At 34.8% G+C, this 13242-nt stretch overlaps 2 protein-coding genes across 3 annotated transcripts; both read left to right on the forward strand.

Annotated features, from left to right (window-relative positions):
- Positions 1 to 531: 531 nt before the first annotated feature.
- On the forward strand, positions 532 to 3281 carry Atg7 (Autophagy-related 7). The gene is made up of 8 exons (XM_017908827.1): positions 532 to 814; positions 912 to 1380; positions 1453 to 1769; positions 1848 to 2148; positions 2212 to 2559; positions 2622 to 2737; positions 2853 to 3147; positions 3216 to 3281. The coding sequence occupies exons 1-8, from the start codon at positions 621 to 623 to the stop codon at positions 3279 to 3281; spliced, it is 2106 nt and encodes a 701-aa protein (XP_017764316.1). The 5' UTR covers positions 532 to 620.
- A 649-nt stretch (positions 3282 to 3930) lies between these two features.
- On the forward strand, positions 3931 to 13174 carry LOC108553787 (Tondu-domain-containing Growth Inhibitor). Of its 2 annotated transcripts, XM_017908829.1 has the most exons (6): positions 3931 to 4104; positions 4913 to 5010; positions 5471 to 5743; positions 11521 to 11694; positions 12302 to 12505; positions 12594 to 13174. In XM_017908829.1, the coding sequence occupies exons 3-6, from the start codon at positions 5686 to 5688 to the stop codon at positions 12671 to 12673; spliced, it is 516 nt and encodes a 171-aa protein (XP_017764318.1). In that variant the 5' UTR covers positions 3931 to 4104; positions 4913 to 5010; positions 5471 to 5685; the 3' UTR covers positions 12674 to 13174. The 2 variants fall into 2 exon arrangements, with proteins under 2 accessions (XP_017764318.1, XP_017764317.1); XM_017908828.1 differs by lacking the exon at positions 4913 to 5010.
- The last annotated feature ends 68 nt before the right edge of the window (positions 13175 to 13242 follow it).

The raw sequence follows: 13242 nt of genomic DNA on the forward strand, positions 1-13242 counted from the left end.
TGATATTAACTAAAAAAATTTAGTATAATTTATTTCGTATTTAATGATAATGAATAGAATACAAAAATAAGGTATAAGAATTTTCAATAGCTGCTACTTTATTTTTCATTTCAGAATTAAAAAGACTTTTTATATTTATAACTTTTTATATTTATAACTATTCTTTATTTTGGTTAAATGTTAAAAATTAAATGAATAATATTATAATATTATAATATTATAATAACAATAATTATTATAACATAATTGTGTTATTGTTTTGTGCTGTCCTTGTTCTGTAAATAAAGGTACTTATAGAGAAAGTTTTATTGCTTTATTTTTTAAAATGGGTGCAATTCATTAACCTACGCGTACTACGCGCATGCGTATGAAAAATTTTGTAAATGCACAAACTAAAACAAAGAAAAATCATTTTTTTTCTTGAGTCTATAAATTGTTTCATTCTATATCGCCTATTCAGTTATTGTTGATAATTGCAAAGCTGCTTTATGAGTTTCTGAGATAAGCTCGCTTAGTAGTTGTGTTTTGGAATTCTTAACCATATTTGTGAGTGTTGACATTATTATCAACTCGTTGGTGTATTTTCATTGGATGGTTAAATCATTATCGAAGGCTTGAAAATGTCAAATTTCGTAACATTCACGAAACTAAGGTCTTCTACAAATTGCAGTTTTTGGGCAAAATTTGTAGAATTGAAGATTAACAAATTCAAACTTGATGAGAAACCTATCAATCTGTGGGGCAGTTATAGTCTTCAGTCATTAAATGAAGATATCTCTAATCCGTTAGTATTAGATTTCACATCTTTTAACGAGTAAGTTGATACTTGTGATATAAATGATTGTTTTGATCAATTTTTTTTAAGTAATATAAATATGTGTCAGAAATAACTTCATACAAATAATTTTTAGAGATTCAGAAACAGTAAATAATGATTCATCGGTTGTTTGTTTTGGACATATGATTAATACAAATACTCTTGAAGCATTCCGTCAAATTAATCCTGAACGATTTATTCATTCTATGGGAAAGGATATTATAAACAGTATTCAAGATGAAACAATATTACAAAATCCATGGAAATTATCATTTTTTTTAGTGTTGGCTTATTCAGACTTAAAAAAGTACAAATTCTATTATTGGGTTGCACATCCTACTCCTTTAAAGTTGCCTGAAATGTATTATCAAGAATCCCCAAAATCAATCAATGAAGAATTCACAATTAAACATGTAAAAGATTTATCTAAAGGGTTCTTACAATTGGATAGTAAAACAAGAAATTATTTTACTGTTTTAATATCAAAGGAAGATGAAATGAGTATTGTTGATGTGGCAACAGGAATAAAAATAATCAATACAAGTAGTGAAAAGATTTCACAAGTATTAAGAAATATAATTTAAATAAAAGCTTTGTATAATTTCTTTTGTATATATATTTATTTACTTTTCTAGGAGTATAGTGAAATTTACTTTGCATTTTATGACCCATCTACAAATTTGAATCCAGGCTGGCCTTTACGAAATTTTTTGTGCCTTTTATGTTGGCACTGCCCTACATATTACTTCTTAAAAATCATTAAACTTATATCTATAAGAGGAAATAAGGCACAGAAGAGTCTTGTCTTCAAACTTAAAATCAAAGAATATGAAAACAACAAAGATGTAAGAGACCTTCTGTTTCTGAGTCACTTGGTGGGTTGGGAGAGCAATATAAATGATAAACTAGGCCCCACTGTGGTAGATCTATCTGATACCATACATCCAGCCAAGTAAATATTCAAAATTAAATTAAATCCAAACATTAAAAATATATTAAATATTTTATTGGCATGTTCGTCTTCTATTAGATTATCAGACAAAGCTGTCAATCTAAACTTAAAGCTAATGAAATGGCGTCTTGTTCCTGATCTAGATTTAGAAAAGATCAGTAATCTCAAATGCCTTTTATTGGGAGCTGGTACCCTAGGTTGCTCTGTAGCAAGAGTCCTTCTAGGTTGGGGAGTGAATAATATAATTTTTGTAGATAGCTCAAATGTATCCTACAGTAACATAGTACGCCAAAGTTTATACAACTATCAGGATGCTATGAAGCATAAATATAAAGCTTATGCAGCTAAGGATGCTCTACTTAATATTCGACCAAACATGGTGAGTATCAAATTTTGTCCATTTTACTGATACTTCATTACATTAATTTTATTGATAATATAGAATACAGAAGGTGTAGTTTTACAAATTCCAATGCCTGGGCACATTGTTGGTGAAAGTTTGATAGATTCTACGAAGCAGGCCCTAAACCAATTGGAAGAACTTGTTGATAAGTGTGATGTTGTCTTTCTCTTATTGGATTCTCGTGAAGCTAGGTGGTTACCTACAGTTCTTTGTGCAGCTAAGAACAAAATTGCCATTAATGCAGCCTTGGGTTTTGATTCATATACAGTACAGAGGCATGGTACTAGAAATTTTAGTAACCCAACTTCCCCAAATTTAGAAACTACAAATCCCCATGGTGCGGACCTTGGTTGTTATTTTTGTAATGATGTAACACAGCCTGGAAATGTAAGTTTAAATACACATTTGTATGATTCTTATTCTTTAATGAAAGTTATTTTGTTTTATAGTCGCAAACTGACAGAACACTGGATCAACAATGTACAGTTAGTAGACCAGGTTTATCGCAGATAGGCGCAGGATTAGCAGTCGAATTATTGATAACTTTGTTGCAAAATCCTCATGGGTAAGATAAATAATGAAGATTTCGATATAAACGAAAGTTATTAAATTATGTAATAATAAAATTAATTGAATATATTCAATTACTTAATGAATAATGGTTATTTCATATTTAATAGTATTGAAGCAGAGGCGTTGATGAGTAATAACAGAGACAATATTAGCCCAAATGATACTGGAATGGTAGGCATATTGGGATGTGTACCACACACGATACGGGGGTCCCTATGGAATTATGATACTCAATTGACGATTACACATAGATTTACATGCTGTACGGCTTGTTCAATGCCTGTTATTACGGAGTATAAAAATCGAGGCTTTTCTTTTGTTCTGGATGCATGTAATATACCGAATTACTTAGAAAAATTGTCTGGGCTGGAGGACATACTAAAAAGGCCAGATTTAGACGAGGTATGTACGTTTAAAAAATTGTATTAATTTTGTTAGGTATTTAATATGTATTATATTTTTAATTACAGCTTTGTTTTGCACTGGATAACATAAGTGATGACGATGATGACAATAAAAAAAATGTAATACCTTAAATATGAACATTCTTTTGGACGAAAATGTTTTTGTCACGTGTAATAAAATACTCGAATTTAATATTATTACGCAAAAAAATATTGGATATGCATTATATCTGAAAAGTATATAAATTTAATATTCATTTTTGTCGATTGTAATTATTTTATTCCAATGCAAGTGCAATTAAATGCAAATCGTTTAGAATCAGTTTTATTACTGATACTATTTTTGTATATAAATTTGATATGATTATCGAAGCATCATTCAAGAAGTTGTGTTTGTAAATCTCGTTTTTAATGTTAAACGTTATTAAATAAAACATTTGAAGTATTTAAAAATGAAACAAAATCGAAATACAGGTATTCTGTATATCTCCTATTTACACAATTAAAAAAAACCGTCTATAACTAGTATAATTATTCTTTAACAATCTATTTACAAATTAAATTAATCTAAAGAAGAATTATTTTTCAAAAAATTCTATATACGATAAAATGTCTATAATATTAAAAATATGAAAATGTTGGAGGGAAAAGGGAGCGTTTAAATCGTATTTATACGAGCGGCGTGACGCGCGCCTGTGTCTTTAGCGAGTTTGCCGGTAGGGTGCGTTGTGACGAATGAATACCAGACATTCCAGTGTAATGTTTAAGTAGTGGGGAATCGAGGCTGACTATCGTGTGTCAAACAGCCTGTGTTTCGTGTGTGTCTCATCGCATACCATTAGATTTTTCATCGTTTTCAATGAAAATACGTACTGTGCATTGGTTCGATGTGCCAGCGGATATCGTGCCGGATGTTTGATCCTGTATTCGCTGGCTTGTCATCGCAAAATCATCGGTGAGTGAATCACGAAAACGAGGGGAGAACCACCTTAAGTTCGATTTACCTCAAGGAATGCGTGATTCGTTTCTTTTTTTTCTTCACGCTACGTCGCATTCCTCTATTGATTCTTGTCTTGGGGCATATAGTGCGAAAGAAGTTTCGTTTGCTTAGTCGGTAAAAAAGTTATTAAAATCCTTACCGATCGTCCACTTCCTATTAAGAATTGTTTTAAGATATTTTTTATCACATTACCCGAAAGAATTGTTTGCTATTGCTTTAAAATTTTGTAATTATGTGCGCGCGTTTGTATGCATACTTGTTGTTAGACTGGAACTCGCGTGTCCGGCTTTTCGTTGATTCATCGCTTTCGATGAATTCCATCTAACAAAAGACGATTATTTACAATTTCTTTGAGTTGATATCAATAATCAAATATTTGTTCTCTCTTTATATTTTTGTCGGTATTTCAATTCTAGGAATATGTTAATAATATATAACGGAAAAAAATATGAAATTATTGAGAAGTTATGTACATTTGAGAGAGAATCGAGGAAAAGCTCATGAGAGTATTGGGGTGGGGATAAAGGTATTCGATACAAATTACGAGATCAGTTGTTACCTTTTACTTAAGCTATAATTCAATATTTATTTTATTCTACTTACTTACTCAAAAAAGTAAATTTTGATTTTATTATTATTTAATATAAAAAATATGTTCTTTGAGCATTCAAGTTTTATTTTTTCCCGAGGAAAGGGGTTAAATTTATAGAGATGTAACAATTCGGTAAAAGAACTATTTAAAACGTTTTGTTTATGTTGTTAGGAATGAAATTGCAATGCCGGTTGCGTGGAAATTTGGAACGAGAACAGAGGGCAAGCTACGGAAGCAAGAAAAGGAAGTGTGACTAGTAATGGTCTCGAGTATGTTGTTAAAATTTGAAGTTCAAATTAATATACAAACATGCCAACAAATGTTATTAGTGGAACACTTCTTATTACCTTTTCAACATTCATTCCACTTAGAAAAACTTTTTATATCAGCAATATAAATTGTCAGATAACTTTCTTTTTTCTACCAATTATATAATATTAATTAATAATTCAGACCTCATTTAGATAATTCAAAAGCAATTCGAAGCCATTACTAGACGGTATGTTAACGGTGGGTGGAGTGGGATCAAGTGGATACGCGTGGGGACTCGCGGAACGATATAGGGTGGGCTGTAAGCGCGGCGGTGGAGGACGCGAGGGGCAGACCTCTGGTGAGGGGTCCGCATTCCACAGACAATGTCACGTTTTTTAATCCCCGTTTTACTTTATTTGTGCTTGCTTCGGCCGCGAGGAAGGCCCCCAAACAGTTAACTTCGACTTCTGTCCCCAGAGAACGGAGATCTTCGTGACGGTGTCGGGCTCGTCAGCGTTTCATCGCGGGAATTTCAACCCGCGTTGAACACCTGCTGCATCTCTAACACGAGGAATATTTCCTTCTGGAGTTTAATAAGTGAAGTTGTTTTAAATTAAAACTTAGAAGGTTGAAGTTTGTGGATCAAGGATACCTTTGTTTGAGTTTTGCAAGAAGAAGTTTGAGAAGAGGAGATGTCCGCCGTTGAGAGCGCCTTGGATGTCCTCTCCAGGGCAGCCACCATGGTGCAAGGTCAGTTTGCCTCGTGACTTATGCTTCTGATGGAGCTGGTGATTGTTCGTGATTGTTGGGTGATCAAATTTCTAGTGGATCGAAACCGAGCTGGAGATGCTATAGTAGTGTTTTCCAGCTCAACATAGATCACTGGTACCAGAATTAGTTGTCATTGCAGCCTGTATTTGTTTTAAACTATAGTTACTTTTTAATCCAGGGATAAAGTCATTTTACTGTACAGGGTGTTGCAGAAAGTGTAATAGCCGACAAATTGGTCAGAAGGTTAACAATGAAAATGATGTTTAAAATGTTAAACGATATTCTCGAGTGATCTGCTTTAAACTTTGAAAGCATCAAATTGCTTCCCAACAGAGTATAAACTCACATTAACGTATTACGTATTACTCACATATTCACGAAAACGAAATATAGGTTTACGAGAATGCAACTGGAATATAAGTGAATTGTTGATTATGTTTTTTTGTAATACCCTGTATACACGATATTTATATTAATTTTACATACCGAAACAAGAAGCTTTCAATTTTTTATACGTTATAAAATCACAGTCGTGGAAGAAGGTAAAAAATTTATAATCAACCCTTAAATCCCGTTTCCATGAAGCCTAAAAACCGATTCATTTTCAGATATCCAGTTTACCAAGATACATTCCAAAGTTCTCATCCAGAAGTACTACATTCTTTCTTGAGGAAATCCCCGAATCCACGAAGATGATTAGAAAATCGCTTTTCCGTAATTAATCCAGGGATTTAATTCACGATCCATCGAATCGATTGATGGAATCTGTTCAGTAGGGCCATTGGGAATTTATGTAAGAGAGAAGGCCAGTTTGAGCCCACATTCCTGCGAAATGCCAATTTTGCGTCGAATTAGATAACATTGTGCGCCGTTTATTTTAGATTCGTCGCGTTCGCGGCTTCTCCGTCGGGCTCCTTGGCAAGAGTGCCGAACAAGCCTCCTGTGACGTTTAATTTCGTGACGTTTAAAACAACTTCATTCTATCTCCTGAACACATTCGAATACATTCAAGTTTATCCTTTTGTTGAAAAGAATTAGTCTGATCTTCTATATTTTTAAAATTACTTCTCACAATGTCACAGAATGTTGTTAGACATAGCATGTCATTTTCGCAATACTCTAGCACGTAATCGAGCGTAAACAATGATCTTTCCGCATTGAAATTTTTTAGTCACGCTATAATATCGTTGCGAGGTTCAGTTTGATGATTTAATTAGCGCAAAATTGGTAGAATTCATCATACCTGAAACGTACTTTTTAAAGGTTTTAGTTCGTTAGAATTCTGAAGGCAAGGAGAGGAAATATAGGCGTGGAGCTAGATTTCTTATCGAAAACTGAGTCATTGGAATTTGATAAAACGTGAGACTGTGGTTAACTCTTTCAATCTCTGTTCAATTTTAAGCATTCAAAAATATTCGTTAATTAACTCTGTAGTTAAAATGCTCTACTATCGTGTTTTTGTAAAAACGGTTGCTCTATCTAAAGCCCTATGAAATCGAAACGTTTATATTGTTTAGAAAATATCTGTTTCCCTTTTGTTTTTCTCTTCCTTCTTATGTTGGGAGTATAAATTAAGAAAAGTTGATTTAAACGTCCGTGGAGAATATAAATGACGAGGAAAAAAGTGTAGCTGCAAAGTATGGCGCATTAGAGAAAAGGTTCCACTTTCGAGGGCAATCGGGAGCATGACGACGCGTCCGTGGCGATGATTTTCATAAATCATCAGGCTGCTATCGGTGCGGACAGCGGAGCGTAACGAGCCCTGGTTCTCAGGAGTGTGAGTAGTTCCTTCTGTGTGTGGTTTGTTGTGATGGAATGCCGTGCCTCGAACCTGTTCCGAATACCAGACGTAGTTGCGTCTGCTTGCGGATGATGGCGCATTCTGTGACTTTCTCGCCAAAAATATGTTCCCCGGTCGGTTTCACTAGTTATCAACATGGTCTTGATATTTTAATGCAACATGAGAGGATAATTTGTTGGACTACTTTAACTTTTGATCATTTAAAAAAAAAGAGGTAAACAAAATTGTAGACTTGAGATCTTTGATTTAAATATAAATGAATTTAAACAGCGTGATACGTAGAGAATGAGAGGTTTGATATTTTTTATTTAATTATTCCTCGATATTAATATTATTCGAGATTAATTATTTAAAAGAGAATAGATATTACTTAGGGGTACCAAATTGGAGATACCAAATTAATTAGATTTTATTTTTATAGCAAAATTATTCGAGATTAATTATTTAAAGGAGAATAGATATTATTTAGGGGTACCAAATTAGAGGTTCCAAATTAACTAGATTTTATTTTTATAACAAAGAATAGAGAATATCATTTTAATCGCCACATAGAGGTATATATTTCAGTAATGTGTTTGATTCGCATGTTTCCTTTTAATTCAGCACATTCCACCAGTGTGTGAATTACGCTTGTCTTGCAAGAATATCAACTATATATTTCAATTAAAGCCGGATTTTGAAGAAATATAAGAGGCATGTTCAAAATATGCTGAAATATTCGACAAATTCACATTCACCAAGTCACTATATATTGGTATATGAACGTCTGATAACCATACACAATTACCTGGTTGCGTTGCTATTAAAATGCCTGACATTCCTGTCCGATGCCTCATGATTCCTCGAGGATAACTTACCACCTTGATCTTGCTTAGGAATTACACGACTGGCAATAATATAAGGTTCCATAGCTTGCCCAAATTGATAGTCTTCAAGGTCATTGGCCTATCGTCGTTTTATTCGTTATTCTCTGTTCTTTGCTTCGAGGACGAGGAATATTTTTGAAAATAATGGGTACATTTGTAACGCTATAATTTCATTGGAATTCTGTGATAGAATTATGATTCGTTTTATTTCTTCGTGATTTATTTATTTTTTTCCATAAAAAGTATTATTTCTTCATTAAATATACGATTTCGAGTAATTAGTTCATTTCACACGAAGTATATCACACGGACAGCAACAAGTGTAATAGAACACATAGTAATTTTCGAAATTCTGTGAATTATTATTATATCATCACTGATCCTTGAAAATTTTATTCATGGTGCCAGCAAGTATTTTACCATGCAAGTGTTATTATACATCAAACAATGAACACAAATCGTAATTTCCAAAAATGAGTATATTTAAGATAATTTTCGACGAGATTCCATGGAACCCCGTTGAAGGAATTCCAGGGTCCTTATGAAATGAATTTTTTTCATGAAACATGACGACTTGAACGTAGTATACACGTGTACTAAACGCACATGTGCATCGATCGCCTACCTGCCACGGAAAAAAGGGAAAAGAAGAGGAAAGAAGCGAGTTAGTTGGCCAGAGGTGCTTGCATCTCCTATGTACTTACACTATTGCAGCTACATAGCGATGGCTTTGGATTGTGCCATCGGATTAATCCCGAAACAAACATTGTATGGTATTTAAATCTACAAATGTTAAACCTTGAATTAATTTATGTTTCAAAATCAATATTAATATCGCAATCCTACAACCCTTAGAAAATCTCAGGAACTGCCAGTCTACGTACAAAGCAAATTTGTGCAAGAGTCATTGATAAAACCAAGCCATCGCTACATCCAAGCGTGTAGATCGTGTGCATGTGTAAAAGGCAAGCTTTACCAGCTGTACGTGGAGGGGGCAGACGACGGGACGAAGCGGATGAATGAATGAATCTTAAGACAGTCGTGTAAGAGGGGCATTCACGAATCCACATATCTCTGACTCTGTCTATCTTTCCAGAAACCTTGTATCCAATGTCCCTAGCCGTTTCGTACCATCTGATATATTATTTCTAACAACAACCCGGTGATACTTCAGTCTGGATCATGCTTCTAAAAGTTTTAGAAGCTCGATGATCCTGCTTTCTGATCGACGATCAATCGAATTGGCCAATTGATCGCGTCACGCTGCTTTTTTTGAGCTCTGCTCGAGACCATCAGGACATCATTGAAGCTGCTTTCTTTGGCGAGATGAAGATCCTCGTATGGAAAGGATATATTGTTCCCTGAGATCGATTTTATAAGAAGAAGCAAAGGTTGTACGTCGAAAAGTGGATTAATGTGCGGAATTTATACAATTTCATGGGAACCAGTTCATGGTTCACAGTGTTCCCTTGTCGTACAAGCTATTTGGACCGTTTATGGGGGAATAGAAGAGGAAGAATCTTCAATTTATGATTACTTTTGTTGGTATTCATGGTGGTTACAAGTTGAGTTTATGATACCTGAAGATTTCGGGGAGTATGGAGGTCTCGCCGAGGAGAAGGTGCCTTTGGCAGCCGTGGTTAAGCACGGAGAGCTTTCAAACGGTGTACAAACCCGGAGGTATGTGAGGAACTGTTCTAGACAGTTTACGGGAAACATTCTTTCTTAATTTCTCATGTAGGTTCATTGGAAGATGTATACTTGTGAATATTATGGCTCGAGAAGGATCTAAGGATTCAGAAGAATGTGGTGTTTAATTCCAAGCATAAAAAGAGTGGGGGAAGTGTGATCCGGGGAATGTAACAGTATCTCTAATAGATAGATATACACTCAAAAAAGTTGTATTTCGTATGCATCGATAACGAATTTAGAAATTTTATTACATTAAATGAATTTCACATTGTTTTCTGCTGAGGTTTCAGAGCCCCGGCTTCTGGTACTGTCTATAAATTACCGAATTCAATGAAAGTATGACAGAAGATAACACCTAGAGAATTAATTGAACGGAACGATCTCGGCTTCGATTCACGCGATCGGTTCATTCATTTTTTCCCTGGCTGCTGGCTCATCCTTTGCCTTTAAACCTGTTTGACCGTCTTCCTGACGATCCTCTCACGGCTATTAGGCACTTCCTGCCCCATCCTGGGAACCAGACTCGTTTCTCTACTCACCCTTCGCGCCCTCCTTCTCTTACACCTCTCTCTTTTATTCTTGTCGCACTCCTCCTCCACGAGTTTCTCGGTCGTTCGAGGGGTTGCTAGATCGATTTCCAATTTTAGACATCGCATGGTGAATGGAAATAGGCGATGATGTTTTATAAATAAATTAAACGTGATATTGAAAGCTCAAGGGCAAATTTACGCATTGCCTTCAATTTGTTACACCTCTTTCCATGGTTTCTTATTGTCATAAGCTTATGCTGGTTTGGAAGGTTGCAGAAACAGTATGGCGAAATTTGGTACACGTAGGAAGGAAACTTGGAGGTAGTTTGAAACCCGGACCTTTCGTTTCTTCTCCGAGCTCTCACTCATTTTTCAGTTATACATGCGAGAAAATATCAAGACAAAATTTTCGGTTGCAATCACTTAGACAAGATATCTACGAATTTCGACTATAGGAAGAGGAAATGAAAATCGTTTAAAATATCAAAGAACTTCGTTATTGCGTTTATTTGTAAATCTTTCAAAATATCAAAATACTGTTCTCCCCTTAACGCCACCAAATTAGTCTTGCTGATATAGCACGTGCAAGATTTTACTTTTCATATCATATCCAATTTTCAAAGTTCTTCCTACACCTTCCACAGTTATCAGAAAATTTTTAAATAACTTTTAAGTTCCTCTCCACAGGATATTGTATAATTAATTAATTCCCAAAATAAAAAGATAAGGATTAAACTACAACATTATGAAACGTATACGTATAAACAATTGAAAGAATAGGAGACCAGGATAAAGTTTCATCTTCAACTACGTATTGAAAACACAAACTGTCAAAAAATTTCATGCATGACTTGTTTTATTACACAGAAGAGAGGCCGAAGACGACGAATCTCCATCGAAAACCGAGCAGCGCGTGGCGCAAGGAACGTAGGAGGGATCCAATTCAAAGTGAGGCCCTGGATATGTCCGCGGCCCGGGTCCATCATCATCATCACCATCATAGCAGGCCCAGTGTAATAGTACCTACCACTCCACAACCCGGTAAGCTTCTGGTTGCTGGTTCCTGGTGTTCCATGCGAATTCGTTAAGCGAGTAGATGACTGCCGTCATTCTTGGTCTCGCGGGGAGAAGGGGGGGGGGCAAGAAGGGCTATTGTTTGACACATGGGGTGACTGTGTGCTTTGACAATGTGGCGTGATGTACGTCGTGCAGATGCTTAACTATTGAATAGAGGAAAACTCAGAGGTTGTGAGTTGAAATTCTCCTGTACAAAGCTGTTAGAGAAACGCTGGAGAAAAACGAGTTAATATTCAACAATTTTTGAAGTCAGACTGAATTTAAAATTAAATATTAACGTTACAATAGATTTAGAAATTAGCTCAGGTAGATTTGAAAGTAGGTATAGTTTACAGTTCAAAATTGAGCGCATTAATTTAATTTTATTAGTTGTAATCGATAGAATTAATAGAATACCTTAGTGTACTATATAATTTATATTTCACTAACGCTGATATTAAAAATTTTGTTACTATATTAGAAATTTATCAAAATTCATAATTCCAACTTTGAATTTCCTTTTTCTTTTTTCCGAAACATTTTGTACTGTATTTTATGTTAAATTAAATTGTAATAAATTGCTGTTTACCAGGAACAACTATTGAGGACACAGCAGTAACGCCTACCCCATCTCTGACGCCGTCAGCGGCAGCAGGAGGCCAAAGAACTGGGGTCAGAACCGTGGGTGGTGTGAGTGATCCTGCAATAGATGAGCATTTCAAAAGATCTTTAGGCTTAGAGGAGTATGCTGCAGTTTTTAACGCTACTACTACTGACAAAGAGCCAGGCCTCAGTGGTACATTACTAAATTGTCTTTTAAAGAAGAAAAACAAAAAAAAAAAAAAAAGAAAGAAAATTTATATCTTTAATATACTAATTTTTAGTGGATGATCATTTTGCAAAAGCACTTGGAGAAACCTGGACAAGGCTGCAAGCGACCAGCAGAAGCAAGGACTCGACTTAACTGCCGGACAGTTAATCGAGAATCCTCACCATCTTTGCGTCGTTGTTGTTGCCTCCGTTTCCTTCATCGTGACATCTAATGTGCTTTCATTATCTGTCTACTTCTTAATCTACAAATTAATGTGAAATTATTAATATTCGTGAGAAGAACTATGGAAGCAACCAACGAACTCTGTATTATTATTATTATTATTTTTATTATTATTATGGTTATTATTATTAATATTATTGATATTAATATTAATATTGTGGTTCGCGTGGAAAATAGAATGAAAGAGTACCTAAGTGTCCTTGAAATGTCACAGATACTCTTGGATGTAATTTAGGGGGTATCGTGATTCATACACGCGATTTTTCTAACTTTTTGTGACAATTGTACTTGAGATATTGTATATATAGACGTGTATTCTTTTAATCATGCCATCATCGCGGCCTCAGAGGTCTCAAGTTATTTATTATATGATGTTCTATACTGCCTCGCTAAGTGCTAGACCTGTTCAGTCTCTTTAACTCCTTTTTGCTGCAGTAAGAAAACACAGGAAAAAATGTTTAAAAACCGTAAATATTTCC

The sequence above is a fragment of the Eufriesea mexicana genome, unplaced genomic scaffold, assembly GCF_001483705.2.
Source record: "Eufriesea mexicana isolate 0111107269 unplaced genomic scaffold, ASM148370v2 scaffold13223, whole genome shotgun sequence".
NCBI classification, from domain to species: domain Eukaryota; kingdom Metazoa; phylum Arthropoda; class Insecta; order Hymenoptera; family Apidae; genus Eufriesea; species Eufriesea mexicana.

Coding starts and splice junctions, on each gene's coding strand:
- LOC108553787 (XM_017908829.1), top strand. CDS start 5,686: ATGTCCGCCGTTGAGAGCGCCTTGGATGTCCTCTCCAGGGCAGCCACC. Junction 5,744..11,520: donor GGCAGCCACCATGGTGCAAG/GTCAGTTTGCCT, acceptor TTTATTACACAG/AAGAGAGGCCGAAGACGACG. Junction 12,506..12,593: donor CAAAGAGCCAGGCCTCAGTG/GTACATTACTAA, acceptor ACTAATTTTTAG/TGGATGATCATTTTGCAAAA.
- Atg7 (XM_017908827.1), top strand. CDS start 621: ATGTCAAATTTCGTAACATTCACGAAACTAAGGTCTTCTACAAATTGC. Junction 1,381..1,452: donor GTAGTGAAAAGATTTCACAA/GTATTAAGAAAT, acceptor TTACTTTTCTAG/GAGTATAGTGAAATTTACTT. Junction 2,560..2,621: donor ATGTAACACAGCCTGGAAAT/GTAAGTTTAAAT, acceptor TTTGTTTTATAG/TCGCAAACTGACAGAACACT.